The sequence below is a fragment of the Sinocyclocheilus rhinocerous genome, unplaced genomic scaffold, assembly GCF_001515625.1.
Source record: "Sinocyclocheilus rhinocerous isolate Xijiao unplaced genomic scaffold, SAMN03320098_v1.1 scaffold1314, whole genome shotgun sequence".
Classification (NCBI taxonomy): domain Eukaryota; kingdom Metazoa; phylum Chordata; class Actinopteri; order Cypriniformes; family Cyprinidae; genus Sinocyclocheilus; species Sinocyclocheilus rhinocerous.
Window position 1 is genome coordinate 176,543 of NW_015644118.1, and position 20,233 is coordinate 196,775.

The 20,233-nt window shown below is 38.6% G+C and overlaps 1 protein-coding gene across 1 annotated transcript in view; it reads left to right on the forward strand.

Annotated features, from left to right (window-relative positions):
* The window catches only part of LOC107757978 (BEN domain-containing protein 5-like), a 152,493-nt gene extending 134,065 nt beyond the window's left edge, over positions 1–18,428 (forward strand). The window contains exons 5-10 of the mRNA XM_016575598.1: positions 7,747–7,868; positions 9,205–9,577; positions 11,027–11,175; positions 14,956–15,169; positions 15,479–16,402; positions 18,183–18,428. Of these exons, the coding sequence (XP_016431084.1) occupies positions 7,747–7,868; positions 9,205–9,577; positions 11,027–11,175; positions 14,956–15,169; positions 15,479–15,675 (1,055 nt within the window). The 3' untranslated portion in view covers positions 15,676–16,402; positions 18,183–18,428. The remainder of the gene's footprint in view (positions 1–7,746; positions 7,869–9,204; positions 9,578–11,026; positions 11,176–14,955; positions 15,170–15,478; positions 16,403–18,182) is intronic.
* The last annotated feature ends 1,805 nt before the right edge of the window (positions 18,429–20,233 follow it).

The window sequence follows — 20,233 nt, forward strand, 5'->3', positions numbered from 1 at the left end:
ACAGGACAAGCCAACCATTGAGGGGCAGATTAGATTAAGAATAATCCTTTCGCTGCACGCTGAGCCCCGTCTCTGCAAAGTCCACTCACAGTGCATCAGTTACACCGCTCTGCCCAGCAACACGTCACTGGCCCCAGTCCAGCCCACAGGTCTTCAGCTCAGTCCATTCACTGAGACTGAGATGTTCCTTTTACTGTCCATATAGCTCATGATACAATCACTGTCATTTTGCATATGTGGCGTTTATCTGAATACATGGGCAGAAAGTACGTTCTGTCTATTGGTCTCATGTATCCTGCAGTCTGTTCTCATCTTTGGTACCATAAGCACATGTCTGATCCCTGGAGCAAACCTCATCTCTGCACTTTCAGCTCAGGACTTGATGGCAGATCTGACTCAAACAGTGACATAAAATGAAAGGAAATAAATGGAGAGAAAAATGAAGAAAAGGGCAAAGCATCCAAAGTTCTGCATCACTTACTTTTCAATTACGGCAGGCGAAGCAGAACGAATTGTTAGTGCCATTTATTGACTGTGCCTTTCTCGTTATTAAAGTACAAGTGAAGAAATCCGTCCTTTTGTATAACAACCTGCCTGTTTTACAATAACAAAATGTTTCTTGTCTGTCAGATAGCCTTTGTCATATGGAGAGAAACAAGGAACAGAGAATGGCAGGGATAGCAAAACAGCATGCTGGCAGAAACACTGATAGAGTCGGGTGTGATCCTGAAGAATACCTCTTTCCTCACAGCATTCAGCTGAGACCATTGGTGCAGAACAAAAGTAATGGGTGAATGAATCGATTATGGTAATGATTGGCTGCCTGAAAGATTTTTCTTATGCCGTATAAGAGGGATATGAGAGATATTGAAAATGCATTAACGGAGATGCAGTACTGGATACCTAGAGATGGAAAACCACAGTGTGCTGGCAGGCAGGCATGGGCCTTTTTCATCCTTGACTTGTGATCCTTACACTCATGTTGATGTTCCACATAATAGACCACATACTAAACACTGTGAACAATCTCCAGTGCAACTCAAAAGGCTACAACAATGGGTGCATTCATCCCACAGTATTTCCATGTTGGGTCTGCTGGACTGAATCATATTTCTTAGAGTGAACTTGGATTGGATCGGATTTTGAAATATGCTTTTAATAGCAAGTGACAATTCAATATCTATTACAATATCCAACAACAATTTCTCAAAAATAAATCAATAAAAATAAAATAAGAAATAAATTATTATTATACTTAAAGTGTATGGCATGGTTCAAAATGCTACTAAATATGGTCAGTATTCTGTGACTAAACAGCTCAAAAGTGGTAACACATACACAACATCTGATATTACACACAATTTTGAACGTTTACTGACAAAACATATAAATGCAAACCTGTTTAGAAGTCTCTTTAAGGCCGGGTATACACTGTGAGTTCCCTTTCAGTCGGTCACTCTCGACGTCACGTCGGATGACCGACGAATTGGGATCTCGCTTAGAGAGACCAATCTACTTCGAGTGTAAACTAAACGAGCCAATGCACATTGGCATGCAATTATTGCATCCAACGAGGGTGGTCACGACCCAGAAGTTCTCAAAGAACTCCGCACTGGTACGGACCTCGCACCACGAGCGACGAAGGTCACTACGCGGTCTCTGGGTCGTGCGATGTCCACTATGTCCAGAAGTGCCAAAACTGGCTGTGTCTGGTCGATATGAGGGATGCTGACAAAGTTCGGTTCCTTAATGCCCCTGTGTCCTTAATGCCCCAGACCGGCCTCTTCGGCGATGCGGTCGAGAACCTGGCCCAGCAGCTCTCGGCTGTACAGAAGCAGACTGAGGCGTCCTCCCTTCAGGGATCAGGTGGTGAGCCTGCAAGTGCTGCCCTCGAAGGAGGCAGACCCAGCCCTAGCTTTGCTCTGTCCCGTTCGAGCCAAGGTGCTACGTAGACCGGACGCAAAGCTTCAGGACCTCAGACCAGCTCTTTGTCTGTGTCTGTCATCCGACGTGACGTCTCCGTTCCCTCCTTCAGGGAACGAGGGTTACCATACGTAACCGAGACGATTTTCATCCGATTTTGAGCTGAATTCTGACTCGTGCAAAGCTTTTTTTGAGTCGGGCTGAATTTCAGCTTTGTCGTGCGTCTTTTGTCTGTGCATTGTACAGGGGGTAATGAGAGGCGATTAGCCTCTCCCGAGCAGCAATCGGATGATCGGATGAATTTCTGACATGTCCGAAATTTTGATCGCGCCTCGTGAGGGTATTGCACAGCTGAAGCGGAACTACGAACCGACTGCCCTAAACTCAGTGATTTTTCCCTCACTGCGTCTGTATGAAAACAGAAATGAAACCATTGCACAACTGGAAGCACTACACTCAGTGGCGTACGGGACACCCCCACAGCCCCCGCGGTGCATGGGGGCCCCGCCTCTTTGAAGGGCCCTGTCGCAGGACATTCTAAAAGGCATTCACAAACCACATAGAACGTGCTTTTGCTTTGAAAATCGCAAGACCAAAAAACGCAAGACCAGTGAAATTTGGGGAAAAAAACTCTTTTGACTTGATCGCCTTCTTAGAATGATGTGTCATGCTCAAGAAACTGCAAATGTTGCGAGACGCGAGCGGGAAGGTAGTGCAATGGAGTGGAAAAGCACGTGAAAAACTCTTAACGTGGCTTAATAATGTTCTAAAACAGCAACCAGGGAAAATCACATTTCACTTGTCATAAACACTATAGCCTGTGATCTGTGATCGAAGTGCATATTTTAACGCTTAACTGGCTTAGCTATGCATTAAGACAGTGATATTAAAGATCAAACTGCTGAAGAGCCCAGAATATGAACGCAGCGTGCTAAGTTTTACGTTAAGCATTTATCTCCCACTGGAAAAAAATAAAAAAGTAGTAACAATTGTATAGGCTATGTTAAAGAGCTATTTACTTGTTCTTACCCTTAAATTATAGTTTTAATGGTGTAACCTAATATATTTATAATGTTAAATAACATTTTTAAATAAGATTAGTTTAGATGTTACCACATAAAGCACATTTTTAGATTATCTTTCCGCTTAACGTGGCTTATGCATTAACACTTTAAAAGACTAAATTCAGTTACCTTGATGATGCAAACTATGCAGGCAAGCAGATGAACCTAATATAAACTAAACGTTTATAAACTTTGCGTTCATATTCTGTGCTCATCTTCTTCTTGCCTATTATTATCTGTATTAACAAACTGTAGCCGCTACTGAATTAGGTCCTTAGCGCCGTAGTCCATTATGCAACATTAAGTGTTTTATTTATGTATTTATTTATCTTATTTACTTTTTTTATTTGATTTTTTTAATGGAAAATTAGTTTTCCCCGCTTGTTGTTTTAGAACATTCATTTTCTTACTACACGACGTGAATTTTGCTTGCATAATTTATTTTCTACAATAAATGAACGATGCTTGTATAGGCCAAATAAGACTTGTTCTGCAGCTTACACCAACTTTATTGAGCCTATATTGTTAAATAAAATAAGTAGACTGGGGCCTATAATAGATGTTTGTGTATTATTATTATTATTATTATTATTAGCCTATTGAATGATCCTCCTGCTATTGCTAAAATAACAATCAAATCGGATCAATTTACAATTATATCACAGTTCTAATTATTAAATCCTATAAATTTGTCTGTAAAGTAACTTTTTTAGAAAAGTTACTTGCTATTGGAAACCTGTTTGATACCAGTCATTACTTTTTAGCAATTTAACAGGCTTTTACAACAACAACAACAACAACAAAGCCAACTGGGGTGGCACAGGGCTGCCACCCAAAGAAAAAGCATTGCCATCCCATGTGCCACCCCAGATTTATCCCAGGATAAAATATAAATGTAAGCAGTGTACTGAATTTTAGCAGCTGCGCTTTAATGTGAAGACATAAAAAAGATGTAACAGTTACCGCAAAAAATGGCAAGAAAACACGGCTGCTCGCGCTGTAGTCAACTTCATTACTCTTACGAACGGCTTCTTTTTGGTGAGTCAGAAACACTAGCACAACCAGTGTAGCCAGGTAGCCCAATTCACAAACAAATGGACTGTTGTTCCATTATTATATACAATATTATTTTCCACAATGCTTCTCATCGTTTGTTTTGACTTGCGACGTGTCCACGTGAATACTTATCCGAGCGCGCTCCACATCATCATGGATAGCCTACATTTGACATCCGACAAAATAAAATGATCCCGATCTAGTCTAATCTTAACTAGACTGACATTTTTGAAAGAACTTCCTGTTGGCTAATTGACAAGGTCTTTTCTTAGGTGGTCGCTATTGCTTGCGTGTTCTGTTTGACCTTTCATTATGCCTACTGACATTCCTACTTAATAAGAAAGCACTAAACCTGTGATTTATATATCATCCAAGTAGCCTAATAAACTTTTTGCGTATAGAGACATTAGAATGTGTTCAGTGTTTAATAGACAGTGTCTTGGTGCCCTGGATATTGATATTTTGTCGTTAAGGGTCCAAGCATCAAAGGTGAATTTACTCTCTAATGCATTTATGATGCAAATTCTAAACTAACAGCCATTTCAACTGAAAGATGAAGATATTTAATTTTGTCCACTAGAGGGAGCCAGAATCTTACTAGAGGGGCACAGGATAAGGGACCTTTTAATCCCATTTTTTCTATCAGTTGCCATCTCTTTGAATGCAAATAAATGCATGGATTTAGTTCATTTGTATAAGTATGGTGTACTGACAGTATAGTGTCATATAATCAGTGTACAGTGAAATGTATATCATTAAACATTTAATTTTTAATAGACCCCAATAAAACATATTTTCAAGTTGCCAGAAATTATTAAATATATTGCTATCCATTTAAAATGAAAAGACAGTTTTATTTGTATTTTTCAAGATAACATATATTTAAAAAATGTCTATAAGACACTTATTTACCATTGTGGTCGAATAATAAAACAAACATTTAAACTGCCAGCATTATTAGACATAATTATAAATTATAAAAATGAAAGAGCCTTGAGATAAATAGTTCAGATAAAATTTTGAGCTGCAAATGATATCTTCACATTCATTTGAATTTGACATCCTATGACATGCAATTTGTCTAAATATAAAATGTTGAATATAAGTCCACACTTACACCACATATATTATGATCACATAGCTAATGAGAGTAAACATGTTTATAGGGCTTTTTCTGACTTGTTTAATCAAACCATCAAACTTTCAGTGAAGATTCAAGTTGGACTTTACTGTCGACCAGGCTCTGCATTTCCTCAACTGATACGCACCAGCCAGACAGAAGCAGTCGATCGCAGAGGCCTCCCCACTGTATCCCCCCTCTTTGTGTTTATATGTGTTTTTTAATATCTTTTTTGAGGGAAACTGTCAAGCCCTATCCCAAAGAGCAGGTACCAAAGAGCAAAAATAATGTACGCTTTCGTGCGTTTCTTGGAGGATGACATGTGCTACGCGTTACCTGTGTCAGACGTGAAAGATTTCCAGCCTGTGCACAAAAGAGATTTTTCCACACTTACACCACATATATTATGATCACATAGCTAATGAGAGTAAACATGTTTATAGGGCTTTTTCTGACTTGTTTAATCAAACCATCAAACTTTCAGTGAAGATTCAAGTTGGACTTTACTGTAAAAACCACATCATGAGATTAATTTCAGTTAGATCGCTAATCATGCACATGGGCCATTGGTGATTGGACGCTGACTATAGATTAAGTATAGATGATTGAATGATTGTTTGCTTTGGTGTTGCCACCCTTCACAGTCCTCATGCCACCCCCTTGCCACCCTAAAAATAATTTTCTAGATCCGCCCCTGTTAATAATTATGAAACTCCCTCTGGAATTTAAATACATCATATTTCAGAAATCTGAAATATATTACTATTATTATGATACTATCTTGTTTTATACTACTGTATCACTGCAATTATTATTATCATTATTAATGTTTTTTTCTATTATATATATATATATATATATAAAGCTCCAAAATAAATAAAAGCTAATTATAACATAAATTAAACCTGAAGGGTTAATCAATTTATTTTGCAAGGTATTTAGAGAGTTACATTTCTTTTTTCCAGCCTGTGCACAAAAGAGATTTTGATGATCAGAAGGTGTATGTGGTGCTGGGAGGCGCAGGCCAGCCTGCCAAAGCACACATCCTCGCCCTGGCAGGTGAGTTCTGCTCTTCTCTTCTTATTAACTATAATAATAACCTTCATAAATAACAGTAACACGCATGCTACAGTGTATAAAAGCTTAACGGTTCATCAGAAATGTCATGCAACTTTAATATAAATCATATTTGCATGTGCATGAAGCATATTTATGGCGTAATATGAGAAGTTATACAAATTATTATTTTAATATGATATGACCTGCATGAACATGCTTTAACACGCATGTATTGGGGTGTTAAGAGAAAATTAAATATATAATTTGAGTGTTTTGATGTGTTAAATGGATATAGAAGGAGAATGTCATAGATTTGATGTCTTCTTGATTGCTCTGGTGTTTTTAGCTCATCGTGATTGCGGGGTTTGTGTAATAGAGAGATGTAATAATGTCTGTGCTTGACAAGCACAGCAGTCTGAATATAAACTATAGGAACTGCGTGTCGAAAACGTCTGAATAAGTTCGTGAAAGTAGAAACGAAAGAAAAGGGTTTTAATGCAGATAGGCTCAGGATGCTAAGCGATTGTTAGCTTGCTGCTAACGCTTCCTTCATTTATCGGCGGTGCATAAAAGCTAAATCGCGGATACAATCACTGTAACACTAACAGGCTTTCTAAACTGATAAAGATACAGAAAAAGCCGATATGATAACCAGACATTTCAGAATAGTAACTGTTTGTTTTTAGCTCAAGCAGCTAGGTTACTGTCATCACATCAGCTAGCCAGGTAAGGCTTATTTTGTTTCATTTTTATTTTTACGCCCTTCAATTTGCTTGAAACCTTACGTCAGTATATTGTACTGTTAAATTATAGCCAGCATAACTTTGTCAGAGAGTTATGTGTGGTTTAAATCAGTGCTGGTGGCACATCTGTTATCATGTGGCACTTCCTGCTTCAGCTCAAGTTATGAAAACCTCCAGCCACTCTTCAGCCACGACTATTTAGATATATAACTAATTTACATGTGTGGCTCAACCTGGTCTTACAACCCTGATCTTGTTAGGGACCGAGGTCTGGAGTCCTGTACAGCTTTTAAATCAGTTTGCTTGAACTTAAGCTGTCTGCAATCTGTTGTGGCCGACCTTGAGGCTCATCTCTCATACCTGGCCAATGTAAAACTTTTAATACCTAGTTAACATTCAAGATCTTAAAATGATGATTGAGGGCATTTTCCACTTGACATGATAAGGGGTTGTTAAGTAGGCACATTTATATGGTCTGTCTTCTCCAAGTGGCCTTGGTTACTACACTGCATCACACATTGACAGCTGTGACGACCCCGCCTGTCAAAACCATATTGATGCTGTACCATCAACGTCGCTTTGCAAAGTTAAACACTCCATTAATAGTTTATTGCAACAATAGCTAGTCATCTGTGTCATTACAAGGTAACTGGGAAACTTCCCCGCCAAACTCATAAAATATTCTCTTGCTGATGTGTCCTTGTTTTAACCGTATCATTTCAGAGCAAAGAGATGAAATATTATTTGCGTCTCTGACTTGTTCCCCCTCCTCTTTTTTTAGAAAGCATTGAGGAATTTGAGCACAGTATTATGCAAAAGAAGATGAAAATACCCAAGGTGTCGAACAGGAACACAGTGGAGAATCATTTTGGTGAGGAGAGAATGCCCCTTAGATATAAAAAGGTTGGTATATAGGTTTTTAAGAAAGGTTTTAAGATTTGGAAGACTGTAAGACATTTGCAGGCTTTCTGTTACTGGTCTGGATTTGTAGATGGGGAACATGTGAACAGATCAGCTATGGCTCAATGGGGATTTTCTACTGATATTAAGAGTGTATTTTATATTCCGCAAGCAAAACAAGACAAAATACTAGAACATGTTTTGACACTTATGGAATTAGTCCTGATATTTCAAATGTTTCAGTTTAATCTGACAGTTTTAGCAAGATACCAAAAAGGCCATGTGTTTTGCTCATCGTTGGGCTTGCTGTGTTTCATTTTAGTGCCATGACTTCTTAATTGTGCAGTCCATTAAGTTTACGACCCAGCTTTGTGTGTTCCTTAATAACTTAGTGTGAGCTTGGTTTTTAATATAAACAAAGTTGGTGTATAATTTTCATTTCACAGAACATATGAGCCAGTTCAGCTCTGAACTGAATTTTCATGAGCCAGTTTAGCTCTCTTAAGTGACATTAAATATTAAAGATTTAGCAATGTTTGGTCCAGTAAGTGATTTTTTTTTTTGTTATCAGTGATAGTTTTATTAGTTTTAAAATTAAATTAGTTTTAATTTTATACAATAAAATCAGTATGTATTTTCGTGTGTATTGATACTATATGATTATTATACTGTAGAGCAGTCCAGCTTTTCAAGTTCTGTTTTATTCCAACAGTTTTATTCCAACCATGCTATAAAAGGAAAGGAACTTTACTAGACGTTGTGTTCTTCCATTCATACCCATGTGAATGTAAGCATATGAGTAGGATTTTGTGTATTAAAGTTCAAGTTTTGTGAACTCTGCCCTACAAATTTGGTTAGTTGAAACAGATTTGATCTAAGCGTTAAAGTTTGACCTCATCACTTAATATTACAATTTTAAACCATCATAGTTTACAGTGGGGAAAGTGGAGTAGATTTTTTTGTTATATATAATCTATAGTAATACATTTAAAAAGATATATATACACACACACACACTAAAAAAAAAAAGCTATGAGCTACAAGCTTTGCGAGAAGCTGTTTGGAGAGTCAGGTGTCCATGCATCCATGTGACGTCACAGTGCTGTGGTGTTCATTTTCAATAAATTGAAAAGATCAAAAGATTACTCATTAATTTTTATTTATTTATTTTTTAATCTAGCTTGACTACCCTTAGTGTATTTTGTAAGCTGAAAGATTCTCATTAGGTGTGGGAGTTAAAACTTAACTCTGGAGAAAGGTAGATAAAAAAATAAATAGTATATTATTATTTCCTTGTACGCAATTTGCACTGGTCAAGATGCTCAATGTTGTGATGCAGGTCCAGTCACAGGAACAGCATCGGGCAAGTTCCAACTCCTCAAAAAGCCTGGCTGCAGTGGTGGCACGGCTGGAGAGGAACGCTGTCAACTCATGCACAGAGGGAGAGGAGCTGGACAGACTCACAACAGAGGAAGAGGAAGAGCAAGACGAGGCCGTGGTGCCTCGTGTCCTATACGAGGAGCTGGTGCACAGCTACAAGCAGCAGGAAGAGGAAATGAGACACCTGCAGCAGGAACTGGAGCGCACACGCAGGCAGCTGCTCCAACAGGCCAAGAAGCTCAAGGAGTATGGCAGTCTGCTGACCGAAGTCAAGGAGCTGCGTGATTTCAATCGACGTCTGCAGGACGTCCTGCTCGTGAGGCTTGGCAGCGGTGAGATTTGCATGAATCATACATATCGGCAGATCAATGCTGATTCAACGAAACAGTATGCAAATGTAAAATACTTGCACCAAAATCATTGAACAGATCTGTTCGAATCTGATTCAGAATTTTGATTGTTCTCTGAATCATAGAAGTTCAGTGTTTTGATTAAAACCTAAACCCTTAAAATGCATCTGTATTGTAAATTCATACTGAACAGGCCTTGACATTGATTTTCTGATTAGTATAGTCAGGACTATCCATTTTAAAATGCTTGCTTTACAATGCAGTTTTGCTGGTTAGCATTTTTTAAGGCTTCATAGAGCTGTTTTTACACTTAGTACAAAAGCAGCAATTCCTTGTCAGCTTTAAGTAGGCAATAGTGAGTGACATATTTAGTGTCCAATTCACTGAAGACAAGATCTAGGACTTACTACATCTTCAGACAGCAATTTAAATGTGCTCTTGTGTAATTTCTAGGGCTGTCAGTCAATTAAAGTGTTCATCATTTGATTAATTTGATAATTATTTAGCATAGCAAGTTCTTACTTAATATTCAGCATATCAAGTCATTAATTATGTCATGTAATTATGGTATTAATTAACTTAATCAAATTAATCGCATACATCAATATTTGCTGAGGATAGCCTCCAAATGAAGATAATTCGTAGTCATTATATCATTGCGGATGAAAACGTTGAATAGACTTTACAAAAAGTGACTTTAGTCAATATATTGTATTATATTGTAATTTCATATTATTAAATATAAGTCTATCCTCCTGCAGTCCACAGCAATCCATTTTGCAATCTACAAGACACTTTTTTTGTGCATGTAAAAATGCTAGACTGTCTTTGGCCATTGCATTTATTATGTTTTTTTTTAGCATCTCTATAATTAATTGTACTAAATTAGCATGTTAAATTGGCAGCCCTAATAATTTAATGATTTTGATGTTATCGTTGCATTTTCCACATTGTTCTGAGCTGCAGGGACTAATAAACCACTCAGATGAAGACTACAGTACAGGCTGCTTAAAGAGGACATAGTGTTCAGAGCGCTCAGGCCTGTGTGTGTGTGGGGGGGTGCGAAACAGACTGTCTGGAGCGAGCTGGTGGAGCAGGCTGAAGATTAGACCGGCCAGGGTTCTTTAGGGTCAGACGTGCAGTGCACTGACCGATATTAAAACTCAACAGATACATTAGAGCTTAGTGCGGCCAGCTTACTGAGCTAAAATGACCCGGTTGTCTTGAGGCATGGGAGAGCCATGTTTCAGGCAGCGCTCCAAAGGGAGCGGGGGTCAGGACTTACTGCGGCCACACTGGACTGATTTCAAAACTGTCATTAGAGAGAGGGGAACGTCTGCCGTCAACACTTTCTCAGGATTACACTCATCTTTCTTCTGTTAAACTGTGCTTCACTGAACAGTGAGCAGTGTTTTGCTTTGCTTCATACAGAGCCGATGCACGACAATGGCACACAGACAATCAAAGCAGAGGTGGTGGAGCCGGTCAGTGAACCACAGGAGGTGTGTCAAGAGGAAGCCAACACTAGCTCCACCCACTCCCCATCCCCGAGAACCGTCTACACCTTCAATGATGGAAAAGTATGTAATCCTGTGTGTGTTTTTACTGTCTTTTCAATTTTCAGTTTTTCTGATTCTTAAACAACCCTTAAAGTCATGACGCCCAATCTCACTTTATTCTAGCCTTTTTAGCAGAAAAGCAGCCCATACACTACCATTTAAAAGTTTGCAGTCAGTATGTTTTTAGTTGTTTTTGAAAGAAATTAATACTTCTATTCACCAAAGATGCGTTAAGTTGATCAAAAGTGACAATTAAGATTTTTAAGAAATCTTACAAAAGATGTCTCTTTAAAATGTATGTTGTTCTTTTAAACATTCTATTCATTAAAGAGTCAGGAAAAAAAGTTATCACGTTTTCACTATAATAAGCAGCACAGCTGTTTTCAACATCTTACTGACCCCAAACTTTTGAACGGTAGTATATATTATGTATATCTAACACCTCATTCTATATATTTATTAAATAACAGCATGTCAATTGTGATGAGACCTTCCAAAGTTATGGTCATCGTTGATATTTACTTGATCGATACAGGCATTATTCACGGCTATCGTGACTTGACTTTGGTCATTAGTTCAAAACAGACAGTATTCCAGCCACTCTTGTTGTATAAACAAGACAATTCAGTGGTTCGGATGCTCCTCATGTTAGCGCAATTCAGTGTTTCTTTTAATGTTTTGCAGTGGTTGGGTTTGTCTAATTGACTAGCGAAATCCCTTCTACAACCTTCCCCCCCATCAGTCTCAAAGGGCCTTTTAACCAGAATGCTTGCTGTAATTTTGAGCCCTGTTAGCAGACATCGGGTCCTCGTTTTGCGTTTTTCCGCCTGCCTTGCATGACGGGGGAATTTGTGTTACATGCTGAAAGGGTTCTCAGTTCAAGCGTGAAGAACAAAAGCAAATTAGGCCCTTACACAAACGCACACATATCCGGCATTAATTTTAACATTTTTAATGTTATTACATTTTCCACATAGTTCTGAGCTGCAGGGACTGATAATTCACTCAGATGAAGACTACAGTACAGGCTGCTTAAAGAGGACATAGTGTTCAGAGCGCTCAGGCCTGTGTGTGTGTGGGGGGGTGCGAAACAGACTGTCTGGAGCGAGCTGGTGGAGCAGGCTGAAGATTAGACCGGCCAGGGTTCTTTAGGGTCAGACGTGCAGTGCACTGACCGATATTAAAACTCAACAGATACATTAGAGCTTAGTGCGGCCAGCTTACTGAGCTAAAATGACCCGGTTGTCTTGAGGCATGGGAGAGCCATGTTTCAGGCAGCGCTCCAAAGGGAGCGGGGGTCAGGACTTACTGCGGCCACACTGGACTGATTTCAAAACTGTCATTAGAGAGAGGGGAACGTCTGCCGTCAACACTTTCTCAGGATTACACTCATCTTTCTTCTGTTAAACTGTGCTTCACTGAACAGTGAGCAGTGTTTTGCTTTGCTTCATACAGAGCCGATGCACGACAATGGCACACAGACAATCAAAGCAGAGGTGGTGGAGCCGGTCAGTGAACCACAGGAGGTGTGTCAAGAGGAAGCCAACACTAGCTCCACCCACTCCCCATCCCCGAGAACCGTCTACACCTTCAATGATGGAAAAGTATGTAATCCTGTGTGTGTTTTTACTGTCTTTTCAATTTTCAGTTTTTCTGATTCTTAAACAACCCTTAAAGTCATGACGCCCAATCTCACTTTATTCTAGCCTTTTTAGCAGAAAAGCAGCCCATACACTACCATTTAAAAGTTTGCAGTCAGTATGTTTTTAGTTGTTTTTGAAAGAAATTAATACTTCTATTCACCAAAGATGCGTTAAGTTGATCAAAAGTGACAATTAAGATTTTTAAGAAATCTTACAAAAGATGTCTCTTTAAAATGTATGCTGTTCTTTTAAACATTCTATTCATTAAAGAGTCAGGAAAAAAAGTTATCACGTTTTCACTATAATAAGCAGCACAGCTGTTTTCAACATCTTACTGACCCCAAACTTTTGAACGATATTATATGTATATATAAACTTACACCTCATTGTATTTATTTATTAAATAATGGCGTGTCAATTGTGATGAGACCTTCCAAAGTTATGGTCATCGTTGATATTTACTTGATCGATACAGGCATTATTCACGGCTATCGTGACTTGACTTTGGTCATTAGTTCAAAACAGACAGTATTCCAGCCACTCTTGTTGTATAAACAAGACAATTCAGTGGTTCGGATGCTCCTCATGTTAGCGCAATTCAGTGTTTCTTTTAATGTTTTGCAGTGGTTGGGTTTGTCTAATTGACTAGCGAAATCCCTTCTACAACCTTCCCCCCCATCAGTCTCAAAGGGCCTTTTAACCAGAATGCTTGCTGTAATTTTGAGCCCTGTTAGCAGACATCGGGTCCTCGTTTTGCGTTTTTCCGCCTGCCTTGCATGACGGGGGAATTTGTGTTACATGCTGAAAGGGTTCTCAGTTCAAGCGTGAAGAACAAAAGCAAATTAGGCCCACATACGCACACATATCCGGCATTAATTATTTGTACCACAGGAATTGCCCTGAGTGACAGGTAGCCGTAGAAAAGCAAATCTCCTCTAAGTTAAGAGAAGCGAAAAGCTTGTCTGCTGGACCAGGGCCTAAAGCACATTAGTTGCATTGGGGAAAAGCTGCTGGATCTGAGCCTGAAGACTGCTCAGGGTGACAAAGCAGAAGGCACAATACCTCAGCTGTTACTCACCAGCTGCCCATCAATCCACCTGATGGCTTGTTGGGCTGTGTCCTCCACAGTGTGGCTTAAAAGTCAACACTCTCGTCTGGCATTTGTCAAAACGCATTACTGCATTTAATGAACCCAGACACCTCGCCGCTGAATTTATGTGTGACGCGTCTCTCATATGTGGTTGTCGGTACCTAGGTCTCAGAGGGTATGCGGCAGGGTTTGTGTCGTTGCATACCACAAAACACAAAAAAACACCAGGACCTTCACTGGACAGGGTTCCTGCAGTCATGGATAATTTGTCAAAAGTAATTTCAATAATGATTATATATTTTCTAGTTATGCTTTGTGCTAAAATATTTCATCAGCTAATTATTGCTCTTGAGTAGTAAAACTTGGCTTGCAAGCATCTATAAAAGGTCATGGATAATCATTGGTCAAAAGTTTTTTTTTTGTTTTTTTTTTTATAATAATAATAGGGATCATGAAAATGTATTTAGTTTTTTTATTTAGTATTACCTTGATAAAGCCCTTGTGATATAACATAATATAATGCAGACAGTAATAATACATATATATATATATATATAAAAAATAATCACAGATTTTTTTGAACAGTGGAAGGGACGCTGGGAGACCTGTGTGAGGTCCCAAGGTGCCTACTTTGAAGGGGACTGAGGCGTTATTGTCCTATTTACAATGTTTCTTGTTATCTTGTATCTTCTTTGAAAAATGTCTCTATTTTTCATATTACATGGCTGGAAACTTTCCGGACAGCCCTCGTATATATTTGTATTTTGGAATTAACTTGAAATGTATGGTTTCTATAGGCATAATCATCAATTTTAGATGTATAGTTTTATATTTCTCTATCGTGCAAGGTTTATGTAAACTTGTAGGCACAACTGTACAACATCCAACGCAAAAGCTGTTAACAAGCTTGAATCTGAATTAACACAGAATGTTGCATTTCATCCTCCATAAACAGAGCTGTTTTATTCATTGTGAAGGGAAAGCTACCATGTCTCAGACACAAAGCAAAATCTTGTCTGTGATAGTTTGTATATTAGGCATATTTGAAGAAGTGTGTGTCTCCTGCAGGTGCACTTGGGTGGAGGGATTTGGGTGGAGGAGGAGAAGTGGCACCAGCTACAGCGGACACAGGGAGACTCGAAATTCACCAAAAACCTGGCGGTGATGATCTGGGGCACGGAAACCCTGAAGAACCGCAGCGTGACTGGCGTCGCTACGAAGAAGAAGAAAGATGCCCTGCCCAAACCACCGCTCTCACCAAGCAAGCTCAAAATTGTTAGAGGTAAACACACTAACTTTAAAAATAATTGTTATTAAAATTAAATGAAAGATTAGGTTGGGGTTATATTTCTGGTTTTGTTAATAGAAGTTTTATAATTTGAAGAATTGTTATTGTTAAACGAATTTTAGCTTCCAGAACCAGTAACGATTTCAATATCACAGCAGCAACTAATGTGGTATTTAAATAAGTTGAACTTAAATATTTTTAAAATGCAAACAAAAAAACTGAAATTAGAAGGAAAAACAAGATGGGCAAGGGAAAAAAATTCTGTTTTCTTTGCTAATTTCTAGTCTTAATATTTCGTTCCAGAGTGTCTGTATGATCGTGTGTCTCAAGAAACAGCTGACAGCGCAGAGATCACCCAGCGATTATCCAAAGTGAACAAATACATCTGCGAAAAGATCATGGATATCAATAAATCTATCAAGAACGAGGAACGACGAGAGTCCAAGCTTCTCATCCAGCAGACGGTGAAGATGGAGAACTTCCCCTATGACGGTCTGTAGGGGGCGATGAAGTTGTCACTATAGCTCATTCTACTCCTCAAGGACTTCTGGTGAACAAGGTGCACATAATCACCGGCGCTGCCAATTGAGATTTCCGCTGATGCCCTCCCAAGACCTCTCTGTCTTTTACTCTCGTAGACCCTGTTTTACAGCCTGTCTGACAGTTTTAGCTCTCTCCGCACTGCCTTAGCATGCTGGTGTGCATTCTGTGAGTGAATGGGGCGGGTTTTTGTAAGCTTTAATGGGGGATCTCGGGGTGGGTCGGATATTATGCCTGATAGACAGGAGCGATCCTTTAAATCGTGTGAGAGAAAAATGTGTTTGGCACATCAGCTTGTGTTCTGTGTCAGAACATGTCCTAATGTACTAAAGAGGTTTCCCTTCTGAAAAAGTGTTCTCGTTTCAGGAGGATGTTTGCGAGGTGTCATAAATGCTGGCTTAGTGTCGGAGTCTTAAGGGGGGGTAGGTCACTTCACAGGGACCATCTGCTAAAGGTACTTAACATAAAGAGTTGCACTTTTAAACAGGGTCACACTCTGCGTCATCTTAATGAACGATTGATTTAATTAATCAATCTAGGCCTAATTGCTCCCGTTAATTGCTTTCCTGAGATGACTACTGATGGTCTGTTCTTGTTCTAGATTGTTGTTAGGGGTGGAAAGGTCGCATGTAGTCAGTGGTGCTAAACAGTTGTCCTGGAAGATGAATTAGCAGCGTTTCTTTGGAGGTAAGCCACAAAAAGGTGATCAAATTGCTCTTAAAAGTTAAATTTAGACTTTTTACGATCATCAGTAGACTTCTTATGTTTGCTTTAGACTATGCCTTCAAGTCCTGTTGGGAAATCCCTGTGGTGTAGAAGTTGTAATTACGATGACTTGTATTCAAGTCACTTACACTACTGTTCAAAAGTTTGGAGTCAGTAAGATTTTTTTTCCTTTATGTTTTTAAAAGAAAATACAGTAAAAACTGTAAATTTGTGAAATATTATTACAATTTAAAATGACTGTTTTCTATTTTAATACATTTTAAAATGTCGTTTATTCCTGTGATGACAGAGCTGAATTTTCAGCAGCCATTACTCCGGTCTTCAGTGTCACATGATCCCTAAGAAATCATTCTAATATGCTGATTTGGTTGCTCAAGAAACAATTGCTACTGTTAACAATATTGAAAACAATTGTGAAACTTAATATTTTTGTGTGAACTGTGATACATTTTTTCAGGGTTCATTGAGGAATAAAAAGTTTTTAAAAATCTACATCTATTTAAAATATAAATATTTTTGCTGAATAGAAGTATTTATTTCTTTAAAAAAAAAAAATCTTACTGACCTTTTGAATGCATTGGGTAAAATTTGGGGCCTGAAGAAAATGCCTCCAGTAATTCAGATACACTTTATAAATACATTTTGTCTGATTCAACTCTGAAGAAAGTATTTTAATGCCATATTTTGAAATATACATAAATTCTTATTATTGGAGATGTCTTGTTGTGTACAAAAGCACCAGAGTTGACAACAATGCAGTAAAAATGACATAAAGTATCAAATAACGATTCTTGTAAACAATAAGAGCACATCCAATTTGATTTCAGTGTACTTGATGGACTAGCCATGGGACAGGAGTTATTGTATTATCGGGTCTGCAGAGATGGAGACCACCTAAGACCTTTTACCAGCCGTAAATTGCACTTGGAACGGAGGATAAGTGGAAATCAGAGCTGGGCTGCAGGGCCTTTTTCCAGCTGGCAATCATTGGGAACTGTGTTCTCCGTTTTATAGCAAGCTGTGATTGTAATATGAGCTGATATTGCGTTAACTGCACTTTGGTGTGAGTGTGGAGAGATGCCAGGCGCCATGTGTGGATGTGGGGTAAAACTGTCAGCAGTGCTCGGGAGTTACACATTAGCCTCATCCTTCTGGTCTTACCAACAGCAGGGTCTCAACTTCAGCCCACCTGTAGAGGGTGCACTCATTAGGGGAGGAAATAAGATATCGTGACAACTTAAAATGAGCCATGCCATCCACACTTTAGTCCTTTGCCGTCTTTATTTTCATCACAAAACGTTTAGAAATAAAGACCCTCTTGCAGATTTGGGTTCTTGACTGTGATGCCATATCGCTTACTGTGAATTAACCACAGATCTGCCTCGCAAAAGCCTCCCTACTTCTTATTCTCTCTCTTTTTAAAAAAATCAAGTACATTTATTAGTGGGGAGAAAATTTCAGTGTATATTTGGAATATATTCTCATGTTTATGAACATTTCATCGTTTGCATCCAGGCTGCACCTTATCTCACTAAGCTGGTTCAAAATCGAGTCAGACAATGTTATATATAGTTTATTATAATTTCTACTTTTACAGTGTATATGTGACGTTTCGATATTAACGTAGATCCTGGGTACTCATATTTCTCAAAGAATGCAGGGCTCTTCACGAATACATCATCTCTAATGACAGAAACCCATATCTTAAATTGATACTATCATGGATTTTTTTTTACCGCAGGTATCTCGATGCTTCAAGAACTTCAATTTATAAATTTCACCTCACTGTGAGTCATTTGTTATGGACTATCATTTCATTTGGAGTCATTTCCGTCGAGAGGCAGCCGTCGCCCGCCTTTCCGTTCCGAGGAAGTCATTGTCCATCTTTGACAGCGTAGCACTTTAATCCTAAGGAGAAAAAAAAAAGGTATAAAAATCCATCAATGTTGGCTACTTTGTTGTGATTTACCCAAGCCAATTAAAAAAAGAAGTCAACATAAACATTTAACAATGCTTGTGAAAAGACATTCACAAGAAAACCTGAATCAGCTATCAGTTTTCTGCCACTCAATAGCAGTTTAGCAGCCATTTGTTTCTCATTCTCTCGAGCATGTGAAAGCGATTCCTTTTTTTCTTTCTTACAGCGACGTACCTCCAATATGTCAAGGCAATTACGAGAGAGGACAGATTGTAATAAGGTTCTTTTGTTCCACTGAAAGTCTTTCTCTTCTTTTTTTTCCTGTAGATATTTCCTGTATTGTGTGATATGTATTGCCACACTTATTGAATATTTGATGTTCCATAATGAGCGTACGTACTGTGTGGGTATACTGGAAAATGACAGTTTTAGGTGTGCAGAGGTTGAATGATAGCAAAACTTTATCATCGGTCCATGTGGTCATACTTTTTATGTGGAGATTTACTAGTGAAATCGTTGCCTTGAAAAAGACTATAGCGTTATGTATTGCTCTTTTGTTTTTGTTTTGTTTTTTGTTGTTGTTTTGCCTCGCTGCTGCTCCGAGACTAAATTCGGGCAAGGAGCTGTTGAGATCCGAGGAAAATTAAAAATTTAAAGTTTCTACAGTTGTGAGATCAAACCAGTGAACCCATCAGGGAAAATCCGACTTTTAAATACAATCATGTACAGTATTTATAGTCTAAAAGGCTACAAAAGCGAAGCAGTAGCCTCACAGAGGCTGTGTTTTTCTCTTCTGGGAGACTGTGGTGAGGCTGGTGCCTATGCTTTCAGTGACTGTGTAATAGCGGTGCTTAGCTTTGAGCTGGTCTCTGCCTGTGGAAAACGGCAAGTCCGGTGCAAAGCGCATGAGGGATCAACATATCATCTGAGTTGTTCTCTGCGTATTGTCCAAGAGATGTTTGGTTGTGTCAAATGAGTTTCGTCCAGTCTGAATGTGTGTTGGGGGTTTGTGTCGTTCTGTTGAAAATAAGCCAAAGTGGAATCTCGGCAACGGACAGTTTTTGATATAAGTCTTATAAGTATGAACTTGCACAAAAACAGCCCCTGCTAAGGTTGTCCACAGTTATCTAAGCTAAACCAACAGGAAAGAAACAGCCGGAATATATTTTTACTGATTTTACAAGGTGTTGCTGTGCTGTCGACATCTTCGTTGTCTGATTTATGTTGTTTTCTGTTCTGTATCAAAAGAGAATTAAGCTTTAGATAATGGATATGGCTATATTGTTCAGATTGAAAAATCTTACTTTTTTTTTTTTTTTTTTTTTTAAGTTGATACTTAAAGATGAAAACTTAACTTGAAGTTTTGTTTTGTTTTTGTTTTTTACAAAAAATGTCTTGATAAAAAAAAAAAAATGTATTTATCCCTTAAAATTATGATTTTGGCTTGTTTCGTTTAAAAGGTCTTGACTTTGCTTCTTTATGATGCCAAAAAAAGTAGTGTGCGGACGTTCTTGGGGGAGAAAAAAAGTTAGTATTGCTTCGGTCTGCTTCACTAACCTACATTCTGAGGTTGTCAATCAAATGCTGAGGACCTGCCCACATGCCACAGCAATTCCAAAAACTGCCCAGTATTCCGCTATAGCAAGAACGGCAACTTCCTGTTGCTGTGTCACTTTTTTCATGATCACAATTACAATAAAGAACCCTACTCAGAGTCAGTCTTATTTAACAAACTCTTCTCAGCTCTACTAGTGAAAGAAATGTATTTTTGATACAACACAAGTTCAGGTTATTCTTAGTCTGAAAACAAGCATGTAGAGTCACAGTCCTACCTCATTGCTGTCTCGTCACCCTCGTACCTCGTTCAGATATAT